The sequence below is a fragment of the Lates calcarifer genome, linkage group LG7_2 (genome assembly GCF_001640805.2).
Source record: "Lates calcarifer isolate ASB-BC8 linkage group LG7_2, TLL_Latcal_v3, whole genome shotgun sequence".
In the NCBI taxonomy this organism is placed as follows: Eukaryota; Metazoa; Chordata; class Actinopteri; family Centropomidae; genus Lates; species Lates calcarifer.
In genome coordinates, this window is record NC_066854.1 from 10,092,899 (window position 1) to 10,107,938 (window position 15,040).

General features: G+C 42.0%; 1 protein-coding gene across 4 annotated transcripts in view; it reads right to left on the reverse strand.

Annotated features, from left to right (window-relative positions):
• zranb3 (zinc finger, RAN-binding domain containing 3) overlaps positions 1–15,040 on the reverse strand; it is a 97,583-nt gene that overhangs the window by 12,709 nt on the left and 69,834 nt on the right. For 3 of the 4 annotated variants that reach the window (XR_007809039.1, XR_001963775.2, XM_051065978.1), the window contains exons 19-22: positions 12,214–12,372; positions 11,079–11,271; positions 7,395–7,526; positions 6,577–6,688 (exon numbers count right to left, since the gene is read on the reverse strand). Coding sequence is in view for 2 of the 4 variants with exons in the window: in XM_051065978.1 (XP_050921935.1) it covers positions 6,590–6,688; positions 7,395–7,526; positions 11,079–11,271; positions 12,214–12,372 (583 nt within the window). In the remaining 2 variants the exon portion in view is untranslated. Of the gene's footprint in view, positions 1–5,959; positions 6,689–7,394; positions 7,527–11,078; positions 11,272–12,213; positions 12,373–15,040 lie in introns of those variants that run through there. The other variant, XM_018701806.2, reaches the window with a different exon arrangement.

Here is a 15,040-nt window from a genome sequence, read left to right on the forward strand (position 1 = left end):
TTTTTTTGCTAGTTTTATAATTATGGCTACAAGGTGATAATCATCTAGTGGCAGAAATCCCAGATCTGGATCGTCACCAAAGGCGAATCAATTGTTGCCAGAGTCCAAAGCCAATCTGTCCACCAATATCCGCTGAAAGAAGTTCATACAGTTTTAAGATACCCTAATGAAAACATAACCTTTCGAGGTGGATATAAGAGCTAATTATGCAGCTGAACTCAAATGAAATATAGAAATTAAACCTGTAGCTCTGTTTTTGGATGCAGGACTGCAACATGTTTGAGAAGGTGAGCTGTTTTTCAGCTGCTGGATGGCTCCAAGTGAATAGAGATGTGGTTCTCCCTTATGGCATCTATAAAGCATTACACAGTCTCCAATGTGAAATTCAAAGAGAACACAACCAAAAGTAAGTTATCAGGAGTGTGGAGGTTTTTAGGAGCTGGACATGCCAAGAATTCACAAAAATGTTTGACTAGGAACTAAAAAAAGACTGCTTTAGTAGATGTAATCCAAACATGTCCTGCCAGCTGGAAAAAAGCGATCACATAGAGGACAGGCTGCAGATATTTCCTTGCAATGACTGAAAAGTGCCTCGATTTATATCTTGCAGCTAGTCCAGACATGCTGTCACATGATCTTATTGACTGTGCAGAGGTGTGGATAAACATCACGTCAACCAAAAAGGAACTTAGTCACAATATTCGCAGCTCTGAACCTGTGATGAAGACGTTTCAGCAGACTCCTTCGTCGACTCTGTAGACCTTGTATTGATGTATGACAAGACACCCGCCACTGTTCAGTTGCTCACGCCACATGTTCAAGGCATTATGGGATGTTGTACTGGCAGAGCAGAGGGCTGATGGAAGACAGTCGCAATCGCCCTCTCCTCATTAGATGCAGGGCTGACTCTGCTCATTAGGCCGGCGGCAGCACGGTGGGGATCTATTCTCCTGAGGTGACCAAAGGTGCTTACACAGACCTTCCAAGTCTCAGTAATGATGCCCCAGACCTGTCACTCTTGTCACAAGACTGACATGACCTTTTTCTGGCTCATGTGCTGAAGGAAAAAAAAAATCCTAATTTCACAGGATGAGGCAAGAGAAGAGCAGTTTTGCCCCCCAGAATGTGAAAATCTGCCCAGTTTTGCATCAGCACTCACTGTGAAACTTTCTAAGCTGTTGATCCACTTTTAGCAAAAGTCAACAACAGACAGTTTGCTGTGAATTTATTGGTGATTTAAGTGATTGCAATTCAGGTTTTAATCTAAGCACAAAAGCCAGACCTTGCCATTAAGACCTATGAAATGGAGGCATGCTGAGCAGCAACACAGCAGCTGAATAGATGTCTGGAAGCAATCAATGAAAGATGGCTGATCAATGGTCGCAAAATGAAAAAGGAGATGAAAAGATGTCTTTTAAGGCTCATGAAAGGGGAACTTGTCGGAGGGCGTTTTGTTCAGCTTTCCATTTTTAACCTCAATCATCTGAACACAGCATAAATGAAAGGGGGAAACGGTAAGACTGTAGCCTACTGTGGCTTTCTTCCTCTGATGTCAAGTGCCGCCAGAAATCTCATGTGGCTGTAACATTTTAATGTATGAGGTGTATGTTTTGTTCATGCCATATACATGTTTGTCTTCAAGTGGGGGTTTTTTTTGCACTTGACTTTTTCTCGAGATCCTCAACAGTTTTTTGTTTCTGCACAGACAAACATGCTGACACAGCCTGCTGTAAAGTGCAGAAGAAGAGGATCTTAATGATAATAAAATGTAGATGAGATCACATCAGTCCTAAATTGCATTAGGTACAGATGCCTTGTAAAGCGATGTGGTCAGATCCAGCCCTCACAGGGGCCTTTCCAAACAAAGCCTGATTGTAATGGGCCACATGAAGTGCCAATTTAGCCCCACACGAGCTCTAACATACAAATGAGAGCGAGCTACAGCGAAGACATACATTAATCCTAGCCAGATTGGGGACTGTATGAATTATGCTAAGAACCTTATCTGTTATTTCCCCTGATCTCCTGCTGGGTGAATTGATTGTGTTTTTGGTCTTAATCCGCAGCATGCCATGCATCTTGGGAGACAACCAGGGAGCCATCTTGAATAAATAGAATTTGGACTTGACAAAAGCCATCTCCAGCTGAGCAATGAGAAAGCATCCTTTTACCACTGCACATCCCCTACTACGCCGAGTGGCATCAGAAAATGGCCAGACATGGTTTACATGGTATTGTCATATCGATTTTTGTGTTACACTCTTCAGCTGCAGTTTCACTTGGAGTATCATTTGCGTACGTGACACTCATCAGGATGGAAAAGCCCATTTTGGAAAACGCCGTCTGTTGCGGCGGCCCTCAAGAAACATTTCTGTGCAACCAGAGAGGGTGTTTTAATGAGATTAATTAGATCGCTTATGAGTGATGGTCCTCTACCAATTACCTGGGCCATAATACCATTTTCCTCCACCCAGGGCGTCGCGCTCTGCCGAGCGGTGCCAGCCTTCTGCAAGCACGAGGCTTCAGCAGGAAATGATTAATCATCTCATCACCATCCCAAGAGATAATGTGACAATAAAGACAAAAGCCTCTCATCGGCTGTGGCTGTTTAAAGCCAAGGCTTGCTTCCTAAACGTCAACTTCAGAGTTCAATTAGACGATACGGGTCCAGCCTTTTAGAATACACGTTTTCTCGATGTTGTAACAGCACCGCAGAGGTCTGACTGGAGGTCCAATCCTTTTCTATAATGAGGTTCTGCAGTTCACATTCCACCAAATGACAGAATATCAGAGGTGCTTTGGCAAGACAGAGACGGTGCCGTTCCTGTTTTTCATTCCTGAAGGAGCATAGCGGGGGTACGGCCTCCCTCGGCGTCTATTTCCTTTTCCTTGCTGAAGGGCAGGGAGGGTCACAGACACAGAGGGATCACAGCAGAGAGTATGGCAGCCAGGAATCAAACCACAGCAGGATTCAGCCACGGATTGGAGAGCCGGCGGCTGCACGCAGCGCACTGTGCAGGCTTTTATTGGCCCTTCTCCATCACACCTGTCACACAAGATTGGGTTTGTAGAAGCGCTTCCTTCAGCTGAAAAGGCCAAAGTAGATTATGGGGGCAGGCGAGGTTGAAATGGAATAACCAATGGAACGGTGCCAAATATAACGCCTTGCTGTCTGAATGCAAATCATGATTGAATTATGAATGATTTGTATAGTTTACTGTCAATTGTTGCCTGGTTGGAACAGCACTTGCACACATTTTCATGTCACAGGCCTCTAAAAGGACACATTTTGTCAGCACAACCTATGGGAGGGTAATACTGAAAATGAAACCTACAATTACAATAATCATTTTTATACATAATATTCAGTCTTTAATTGAGGAATTTCCTATGGAATTGAGTTATAGTGATATTAATCTATTTCTCAATTTGCTTTGGACCCCCATGAGTCCTGTCAAGGCCTCTGGAGGTCCCCTGACCCATATTGAGAAATGCTCTGATGTTAGCATGTTGGAGGTATTGTATTGCTCTTTCTCTTTTTGACATCTCAGTGATTTCTTACTTCCCTCACCTGTCAAAAATATGCTGTATAGTTTAATTTTTTTAAAGTAATTTTCTCAAATAGCTGCGCACTGTAGTTTTTAGCAAACATTACATCAGTACAGGTAAATACTGTTTTTGCTGATGACTATTTTTCAGCTGCAGATTAATACACATTTGGTGCTCTAGTGAACATTCACAGCAGCTAATAATATTCACCAAACCATATTTGATTGAGGGTAGTTAGCTAACCTGCTCATCAAATAAAATGCACATCACTTTTCTGTAGCCTTGCTAGCTTTTGCATTTGTACTGCAGAAGTGAAGAAAAGTAAACTGTACAAACACTGTATAAACCTGTAACAAATTTGCAATTTGTCTTCACTCTTTCTTGTATTTTCAGTTTCAAATATAAAAATGATTTACAGATGCAAACTCTACATCAAGCTAATCTCCCTCCCACAGAGGAATAAGCTACATCAGGCAAGACACAGTACTTATTAGTAGGATCAATTCATTGTTACTTTTAGTCGGAAGAAAAATAGATGTGCCATATTTCTGAGTGAAACCAAATATGTCGGTGGTGTTATGTTACAAGAAAGATTAAAATCAAATCTGTGAAATTTGATTGGATTGCAAAAGAAATGGGTGTGGCTCAATATTGCAGATTTGAAGCTGTAGGACTGCTCACCTCCACCCAAACACTGTTGTTAAAATCAGGGTTGAATGAATAAATTAGACCTAAATCACATTTTTTGGACTCATAAACAACACACTGTATGATAATAATAATACTGCTCTGCTGGCTGCCTATAATAGCAGTCAAGTGTGGTTTTATGTGGTGGGGTTCCATAAATTTAGTCAATCATATTTGAATCGATACATTTTTTAACTGCACCTGAGTTCAGGATGCGTTAAAGTACAATCAAATTGAATGTTTCACATTTTACAAGAAGAGAAATGAGAGGGATTTTGGAGAATGTATTCTTCATATCACTGTGTCTTTCAAGGCCATGAGATCACTGCTGTGGTGTTTCTTCAGATGGCGCTATTTTTCTTTTCTTTTCCTATTCTGTCTGTCTCGATACTGTGATTTTCTAACTGTATGTCATTATTTCCGCTACATATTTGCCCAGCTAATTTTAGGCCATGTGACGTTCACTGTATGCTGTGTTGCTATGTAACCTGTTGAAACTGAGGCAAAGATGTTGATTGAGCTCGATGGAAAAAGTGAGTCTGGTTTTGCTCTGATGCTGACTGGGGCTGGGTTAGACAGAGAGCAAACACGCGGACCTCTGCAACCGTCCGTCCATGTTTGAGTCCATCTTTATTACTGTCATCACCTGCGGAGGTAATGTTTTTCCTCTGGGCTGATAGGTTGTCCAACGCAAACAGTGTCATGCGGCTGCAGCGCTGCTCTTTACCCAGCAGACCCTCTGGGAGGAACATGAAGACGTCTTCATCTGGGCGCTGCCTCATTATGGCTCCGTCTGACAAACACACACCACTTCCTCCCTCTTCCAATATACACTCTTCCTCTGCCAAACACACACGCTTTATTTGTGTAACGCACGGGAAACACACTCAGCTACACTTTCTCTCTCCCGCACACACACACCTTTTGGGTGTAATAAAACAGCAGATCAGAGTCATTGGCTGCTGACAGGGACTGACACTGAAACCTGCTGTTGTTGGAAGGCTGCCTGGGAGATGTTCATTACTCACAAAGCTTGTCGGTTTGGACAGGAGAGGAACAACGGTCTTATTAAGTGGAGACCTGGAGCAGCCGTAGGGGAAATACACATACACCCACGCTCGCACCCACATGGGCTCAGAGAAAGTTTGAAGCTGTGGCTCCAACCGAGCGCTCTGATAGGCCGAGAGAAGTTGGGGCTGCCAGAAAAATTCAAAACTTTCCCCGGCGATGGCGGAATCTGCTGAGCTTGGAGTTTGACACGGCTGACAGACAGACAAATCGTGACACGACAACATCTGCGACACCGACGACAGAGCCTTGGCGCCGAGAGGGGAAGTAAAATTCTGCTGCGGAGGAATGTGACGGCCTCATTTTCACAGGGAGCCTGCTGATATTGATTGGAGTTTCTGATGTCTGTCTGGCTCATTGTATAACTCTCACAAGAACAGACTCAATATTCCCGACATTGCTGAACCTGAAGCCTTGTTTCCATAGTAACTCTGCTCTCCGTCTCTCTAAACATAGCCCTCCTGACTGACTTTAGCTCTGTTCAGATCATCAAGCACAGCTGAAGAGGAGGTAGATGCGTGGACATGGACAATAATGTTCCTGACTTGAGGCGATGAAACGATTTGCTAGCTTGTCAGAACAACCAACGTCTTGGTGTATTTACAGTCCAAACCGTGGTTAAAGCAGCAGAGGAACAGAAGGAGACGACATGAAACAAGATGAAAAGAGGTTTTTATTTCACTCGGGGAGCGTTCCATCCATCTTCCAAAAAAAGGAAGATTTACAAGCTGCCACTTGTTGCCAATGAGGACACTTGGTTGTGTTTCCTGCTGTAGAGTTTTAATCACAAAGCCCCCAATTCATCTCTCACCTGCTCCTTTTCACCAAGTTTGCAAAATCTTAAAATAGCAGCATCTTTTCTAAACAACCTGCTCCATTTCAGCCTCAAGCAAAAGGGGGCCGTCATAAATCAAAACTACCGCACTCGTGACGGTTCGGGGACGAGAGGGGAGTTGGCTGAATTTGCATTTGATGTAGTCTTCCCTTTTTTTTTTCTTTTTCTTTTTTTTTTTTTTGTTAAGGTAAGTCTCCACAGACACAGCATCCCCTGCAGTGGCACGGCAGTGATACCATCGGAACGTGAGGTAGGAGAAAAGTAGGGATCTGGCCTTTCATCCTGATCTGTCACAGTGAACGGCGTTCCTGATACTTTAATGTGGGTTTTGTCTTTAGAGAATCATGATGCATCCCCATCCAAGCTGTCAGAAATCATGTCAGCGAAGATTCAACAATTTGATTCAGGATTTTACACCTATACAACCCTTACTAAACCTTTTATGTTGTTTCATTTCCTGATGAAGAACCTGCTGATGTCTGACGCAACCTTGGAGGCGGCAACGCTCTTCCTCATCCGGCTCCGTTCCTTGGCTTGCTGAGCCGTCCTCTGCGGAGAGAAATGGAACATGATGTAAGAGGTTAAATCTGCAGTCGGCGCTGAAGAGAAAAAGTGAGATCAATATATTGAGCATCTCTAGATTAAAGTGTCTGCGCGGTGGCATAAACAGCGAGAGGATCCCCTTATCAGAACGCGCAGTTCTCCACATCAGTTTATACACGTCAACATGCGAGGCATCTCCTTCCAAACTGACACCCACTCTGACAAAAATGCTTTCTGGCGTGAAAGTAAAGCACATTTTAGGCTACAATAAAAGAAGCGTTTTATTTTGAAACCTCTGCTCTCAAATCAGTTCTGTTCTTAAGAGGTGAACAGTCTGATTATGAAATATTGACTGAAGAAGCTCAAGAAGGAAAATGTTCCCAAGACAGATATATAGCACTTTGCTACAAATGCTATATATCAACATGTCATACAACCACATCATGTGATGTTATTACGGACAATATATAGCTCTGTGAGAGATGGTATGACTTTTGATCAATGTGTTTGATCATGTATCACATTACTGCCATCACACATGATCCTCAACATGAGTGATGAGACTTTCTTTTTGTACGTGGATAAAGGAGAGGTCCATCCACTGTGCACCTTAAATGTTAGATAAATTGCTTTTGCCCCCTTTAAAGCCCTTTGGCTGCAGAAGCCGGTGTTGTGGTTGTTATGGGCGCAGTGATGCGGAGCGTGCACGTACGGCTTTGTGGCAGACGGTGCAGAGCGTCTGCAGGTTGTCCAGGGAGCACTGTCCTCCTCCGCTATAGACGGGCCGGATGTGGTCGACCTGCCAGAAATCCCCTTCGACCGGAGCGCGGATCATTTCATTCAGCTGGAAGCACACACAGAATGAAGCAGTGAGAGTCTCAGTACACTGACTACCCTTGGATGTGTTCACATTCTGCTCTAAATTGCCAAAAACAAGCTGCGATTGCACTGCCCTCCCAAACCATCCATCTATGCTAAAGTTAATTTTTTGAACTGATGTGATTTCTTTACTAGAGCTCAGGCTTACTGGTTGCTGTAGTGACCTAAATTGTTGTTTTACAGCACACAAACGCAACAGGCACACACACACACAATCATTCATATTAAACAAATCTCTGCAGCGCAGGGGCACTTCTGCAGTGCGCCTCACAATAAAAGAAGATAAAAACAAATAAGACAGGGAGGAGCATAAATGGCAGAAATCTACAACAGGATATAATGAAAACAACATGCAGGAGAAGGCCTCTGATAAAGGTTTAAATACTGAGATTAATGTAAGCCTGTGTGATTGTGAGGATAAGACCAGTTGATGAAAACAATAATTGCACCAAATCAATGACAGTGAACTTTGGCTTTTTGTTATCCATCACTAACAGACACCTCGGGTACAGCCATATAAATCATCAAAATGTTTATGGCCTACATAAAGGCAGCTGTAGGGAAACTTCATCAGTGAGTACTTTAATTCTGCCAGACAAAGACATAGAAATTAGGTTAAATAACCCACAGGGAATAACATGCTATGATAGGATACATACTCCTAAACTCCTCAACTTTTACTGACTTTTTGTTTTCTAAGTAATCCAACAGGTTTAAATGGTTTATTTTGAGAAGTAGAAGAATTTGTAACATGAACATTGTAAACATTAGCATGTTGACACTGTCATTGTGCTGTCATTTGCTGTCACTGTCATTTAGCTTAAGGCACTGCTGGATCTATGGGCTTGTTCAAACTGCCATCCCAAAATCCACAAAATCAGATTATATCCAGACTGATTTTAGAAAGTGTGGACAGCTAAAAAACCTGAATGTGATTTTTGCAAACAGATTTTACAAAAACTTTTTAGTCACTCACAATGCGACACACAACAACGTCAAATCTAGAGTCACAGTAGCTGCGTAGTTAATGACACCTGTGTTGTTACTATATTAATCCATGCAGAAAGGTTGGTGATTGGTTGGACACGCAAATCTGATTTGATCCCAAATAACAGTGTGGACAGTCTGTCCTAAAGATCTGATCTGAGAAACCCCTGTCTGCAGACTCTAAGTCTAGTTTAGGTCTTGATGCCAGTAATGATTTATTTCATTATTGATTTATCTCTGTTTTGGTTTAATTGATTAGTCATTAAGTCTAAAATGTTAAAATGCCAGAAAATTGTAAAAGGTGTTTGCCACAATTTCCCAATGAGTCCAATGTAAAGAATACAATGTGCTTGTTTTGTACAATCACACAGGACGAGATGTAGGTAAAAGACATTTTATACTAGGAATCTGAAAAGAGATAGTGAAGAGGAAAAGACAGAAATAGAAAAAGGAAGACAGGAATACAGACTAAATGAGAGAACACGGACAAAGCAAGTGGAGGAGCAAGAGATGATTGAGAGAATTAGAAACAGAGAAAGAGAAGCCTGATGGGAAGAGTTCAGGGCCAAAAATCCATTTTCCTGCTTTGAGTGCCACTCTGCCGACATTAAGGCAGCGAGCTGGAATTGATCCCAACAGATTTAAAGACCAGGCATGCTCACAGGGGCAGAGTTCACGTCCCTACACAAACTCACACACACACACACATTCACACATTTCAGTCAATTGAACCTGCTTTTGTGCCAAAACCATGCACCCTGCTACACCAGACCCCACTACTACACACTTAGACACACCAAAATTCTGCTTACAGGCACCTAAAGGCCATAATACGAACCAAAAATCCACACACAACACACAGCAAATACGCCAATACACACATGCCAAAATACTCACACACCAAAAGGGACCCCAAGGTACACATAAAGACCCATATACACATGTACACACACCAGGAAACACACACACACACCAGAACCCCCAGTATGAACCAAAGAATGAGCCTATAATCTTGAGGCTCCTCCACCGCTGCGGCGTCTTATCATGTGGCTGAGTTTGTTTCCTCTAAAGCTCGGTGCATCGATTGGCGCTGATGCTGCTGCCGGCGGCACTAGGAAGGAGGGTGAGTGTGAGTTTGTGTGTGTGTGTGTGTGTGTGTGTGTGTGTGTGTGTATAAGGGGGGGTGGGGGGCTGGCTTTGCAGGATAACAGCCAACCAAATCAAACAGGCTTACTGGTCGAGGCCTGGCACTGGGAGAAAAAATCAATGGCCCCAGCAATCCATTTACTGGGAGCTGGCCCCTTAGAGTGCAGATCAACCTGTGTGTGTGCGTGTGTGTGTGTGTGTGTGTGTGTATGTGTGCGTAGGTGGGTGGGATAGAGAGCACAGGGCACTTTTATTTTTGCAGTTTCACAAACACAAAGACAAAAAATTGCTTTCCTTGTCAGATATTTAGCTCACATCAGGAGGCTGGTGTTAGCCAAGATGTGTGTATTGTAGCATGTTATAATGCTGTGAATCCAATACAGTGGTTACCCTATTACATACAACATTATTGGCTTGTTAATGCTAATCCAACAGTGTGTGAGGAGATGCCTATTGTTGTAGCAGATTGAGCTAATTCTAAATACTTTATATAAAGTCAGGTAGTTCAGTCCAGTGGTTTCTGACCTGGAGGTTAAGACCTTTCCAAAGAGTCTCAAGATAAATCTGAAGGTTGTCAGATGATTAATGAGAAAGAGAGAGAAAATAAAACTTCTGCCACCCAAATTTGTACTTTTTATTTGACCTTTTATCTAGTCTTTGCTTTTTGTGGGATATTGGATAATTTGAAATCTTTGGGCCTCCAGTAGTTATTAAAATGAAATCATCTGAGAAGTTTAAAGGTAAAATTTATTATAAGGTTATTGAGTTTTTTTAAAATGTAAAATCTAAAACCTAAAAATGAACTACAGAAGTAACTATAGATTAAAAAAAAGATCTTATATCATTGTTTATTCATTTTTTTTACAGTTTTAGAAACCATTAACCAACACCATTTCCCATAAGTCCTAGATGTTTGTAGGCTACTCTGAATTTGGAAGTCAGAGCTGGCAATGACTTGGACAGTAATGTGTGTGCAACTGATTTAATGAGACACAAATAAACAGTATATTACTACAGTTTTAAATACTGTTGATGCGCGGGGCAGCCATCTTGGATTTTGAGGTTCTTCTGACTTCCCGAGTCAGAAAACCAACTTCAGGGGGTGTTCCAGTTGAAATTTTGGAATTGTAATTCCTTTCTTTGTCTGTAGTTTGTTTTTTGTTTTTTTTTAATTCGTGTGGTCTCCTTTTATATGTATTCTGTTTGTTTTTGTCATTTTAAAGGTTTATTTCTTATTAATCACCTGTATTACTGGTCCTCATTCATCTACTATATCTATAATGGAAATTATTTATTTTCCTGTTTACACTAAACTTGTTTTGATACTTAAGACATTCAATTTTGTTAAAAGCTCTACTTTGTTTCCTCTGCTTTGACGTCCAACCTGTTTGAGTGACAGCTGGGCGAGCCAAGTGTTCTCCAACATCTCTTTGCGCTGGGAGGGCGGGGCAGCGCGGACCTTCAGGAACAGGTCGTGGGCGTGGAGGCCGCAGAACTGACAGATGCCCTGCTCCGCCTCCAGCACCCGCGAGCGCATGTATGTCTGGCTGGAGCGCAACTGGAACTCCTCCTGGCACCTATAGGTGGGGAGAACATGGACTCATCTGGACACGAATCAACACACTTTTACATTTCTACTTTCATGAACAAAGAACGTCTTTATCATCTTTTTCCTACTGTAGCTACATGTGTTGAATTGAAAAAACATCCAGGCACAGAGGAGTGAAGTCTCTCACCTTGACTCATTGACCTGTATCTGGCTCTTGAAAACCACTTGAGGAAATTGAATTTCTACCTTAAATAGGTAGCAAGACTAAAAGGATGCACAGACACAACGCATTTTATCAGTTAGAAGAATTTAGCAGACAATCTTATTCAGACTGACCGTGTGAGAGCAGGAGAGGAAAGGCACAGGGTGTTACTCAAGGACAGAAACACATTGAAACATTCTTTATATTGGTGTGAATGTAGAAATTATGAATTGAAGATGTTGAAACAACTATGACAGGAAAGGATAAGGCAATGGACCATTATAACTATAAGAGATGCAGTCTGATCTGATGATTACAATGTCTTCTAGTCATCAGCAAACAGTATTCTTCCTACAAAGCAAGCCAAGGTGAAGTCAACATTATACTGCTGTGTTTCTGAGTTTCAGTGCACAGGCTCTGACTATAATTGAATTTCTAGGTGCCAGATGGGTGGGCTTTGGCACAGAGAACAGCGAGTAGTGGAAAGTTTAAGAAATGACAGACACAGACTATTTGAAAGTTAATTTAACATGCTCTTCTCTGACTGACATCATAGCAAAGATTGTCTGAACTGTTCCATTGCAGTAAACTCCACCCATCTGGTGTCCCATGCAGGGAACACTAAGATTTACACGCATCTGCTATTTGACACAAGTAGGCTCCATACTTTTTATAACTCTTTGTGCAACTTTCAACTTTTTAAAAAAGACCTGGAAGCATCCAATTTATCCCTTGAATTTCCCTTGACTGTATTCAGTGTCACAATACCTGTGGCTGCAGAATCGAGTGTCCCAGGCCCCGCCGGTGGTGGAGCAGGCCTGCTGGCAGGACAGACACAGAGGGACACCCTCGCTGTCAACAGCCTGCAGGTAGCCGGACTGTGGTGATGGCTGCTCCTCCACTGCCTTGCAGGGCTCCTTGTCCTGCCTGCAGAGACAGAGACAGAAATGGATTACATTTAGACACTGGTTGGGTTGGGTTCAGTCTTTGGCTGCTCATTCTCTTCTTCTCACAATATACCAGTGTTGGAACCTAAATAATCTAGGTTGTAGATGGATATATAAAGTGTCAAAAAAAAAAAGAAAAGATTTGTTCCCATGTGAGACGTTGTATGGGGGTTGTAGCTTAAGCTAAAGCACTTGAAGCAGTTCAAGTGTCAGCTGAAGCACTGAAAGGATCTAAAGTGTCTATTGAATTATATAAAACTAGTGCCCATCCAAAATGTGTGCCTGTGGGTAAGGGCTGATTGCTTAGCCTGCGTTAATCCAGCTTGCAGCCTTCTCAAGAGCAATGTAAGCATGCAAACAACTTCTCAGCAGCCAGTCTCAGCTTTCAGGACAACACAGCAACAATGTAGTATAGTGGGACTGTCTGGTAGTCGCCACTTAACAAGCTGGTCAAGTCAGGGCATGTAACATTAAACATACAGAATGTATAGAGATACAGAGCCACCCTGTAAATGTGTAGCCTCTAGATTTAGAAACCTGTGCACACGGTTTATAAGTCTCATCCAAAAAACCTTACAGTCAACCCTGCACTTCCTTGGGTTCTAAGCAATACACCTAACCTCTGCAGTTAGATTGTATACAATTGTACAAAACATTAAAGGGGCATACTACTATTTTTACTCATTAAGTTCATTTTACTTGTCACAGCAAGTTCAAATTCAGCATAATGTCAATGTCCACAGCAGTGTTGAATTGAGACAAGCTTAACACTGAACAAAATGGCAAAGTACAGAACAGACTGGAAATAATAAGTGCATGACAAAAGTGGTTCTCTCAGAGAGTCACAACATCGATTTTACACATAAAGGTCATTTTACTTGTCATGGAGAGCACTATTCAGTCCCTGTGAACTGTGGTACAATGGCCTCTGTGGCTCTGGAGAAGCGGAGAAGCCTTCTAAAGTCTGAGAAAACGACCCTGAAGATGAGGGTCATCGTGAGTTAGGCCTCAGACTTTAAATAGTTGATAGAAAATCTGTTACAGACCAGAGGCATGATGTTTAAAAGATGAAGGTACTTAACAGACAGAAAGGGTTTAACTGAAGATACTAGAGGGGTGCATGATGGTAAAGTAGAATCCAGTGTTTTCAAAATCTGACGAATGCTATGCGCTAAAAGTCAGGCTTTCTTGGCCTCTGTGCTTCTTTAATATGTCCCTTGCAAGTCCTCATACATTTTTTGGAAATGTGATAATAAACTGCTGGACCCCCCTTTAAAAAACTCTTTGCATCAGTGTGGTTAGCACGGCATGACTCTATGTACTGTAGAAATATAAATGATCCAGAATTTATTGGGCTAACAGGTAAACACAGAGGGAGTGTTGAATTTGCATTGAGAGTAAACAACAACTACAGAAAACTTAAAAGGAGGCAGATCAGGATCAGGGAGATGTTTTTGTAAAATATGATAAAATATATTCTGAATCTAGGGAAATTAGATATAAAAGTCTGTCTCGAATATAAGCCTGGTTATTTGAGAATGCATGAATGATTGGTGTACATGCTAATACTGTATGTCTCAGACTGGGCAAACCCATTGTCAAGAAATGACAGAGCTATTTCCAGTATCAAGAGATATGGTATGGTACATATGACGCCATATAATACATGTAAAAAGAAGTTACCTTGACTCACCTGACATCAATCTGTGACTCAATGTAAAGCTCAGTTCTTTCAACATCAGCAGAACAGCAAACATAGCTCAATATCTATTTATTCAAGAAGTAGAGTAGAGAGACATGTGGCTGTGTGTTTATTAAATGTGTACATACTGTGTGTACATACATGATGGAGATGCAGAGCACTTCAAGTATGTGTACGTGCCGTGCCCGTCCTTTTGGCAGAGGACAGTGAGTTTGGGCATTTGCCATGTTGTCGCAGCAGGGTGCTAGAGCCACGTTGGAGGGGACAGATGGACTAAATTCTCTTTCCCCATGGTTTACAATTCAGACAGACAGAGAGAGGAACAAAGAGCCAGAGAGACAGAGCGCTACAGAGGGAGATTTAATCATTGAAATGGAGAAGAAAACCCTCTAAAAAAGGAACCTTGCTGCTTCAAAGTTGAGAAGATACCAAAAATTGGAAGTACCAAGAGACAAATGCTGTGCCAGCAACGTCTAGTAGATGAAAGAGAGACCGAAATAGACTTTTTACTGGTGTGCCCAAACTGAGAATGGTGAAAACATGGTGCTTAGGAAAAAAAAAGAAAAGAAAAAAAAAAAAAAAATCAACCCAGAAATGGTTTGCTGGTGACTGTGAATGTTGAATGCATCAGCCGGAAACTACAATCAAATCAAAGAAATGGAAACATATTCATGAATGTACAGTATCTTTGTTTTAACTAATTAATATACGTACTTAATGTGTAGCTTCAAAGCCATTCAGATTTATATATGCACAAAGCATCTGAGTATGTTAGCAGCTCCACATCACAGCATGAGGTAACCCTCTGAAAACTCATACTTCAAACCCCAGAAATCACGCAACATGCCTTCAGCAAACGGCACACAGCCTGCTAATGTTTACCGCCGCGGCTCAGCTCTGATGCTTTATACCAAAGGAAACCGAAGGCGGCGGAGGGGAAGGAGAT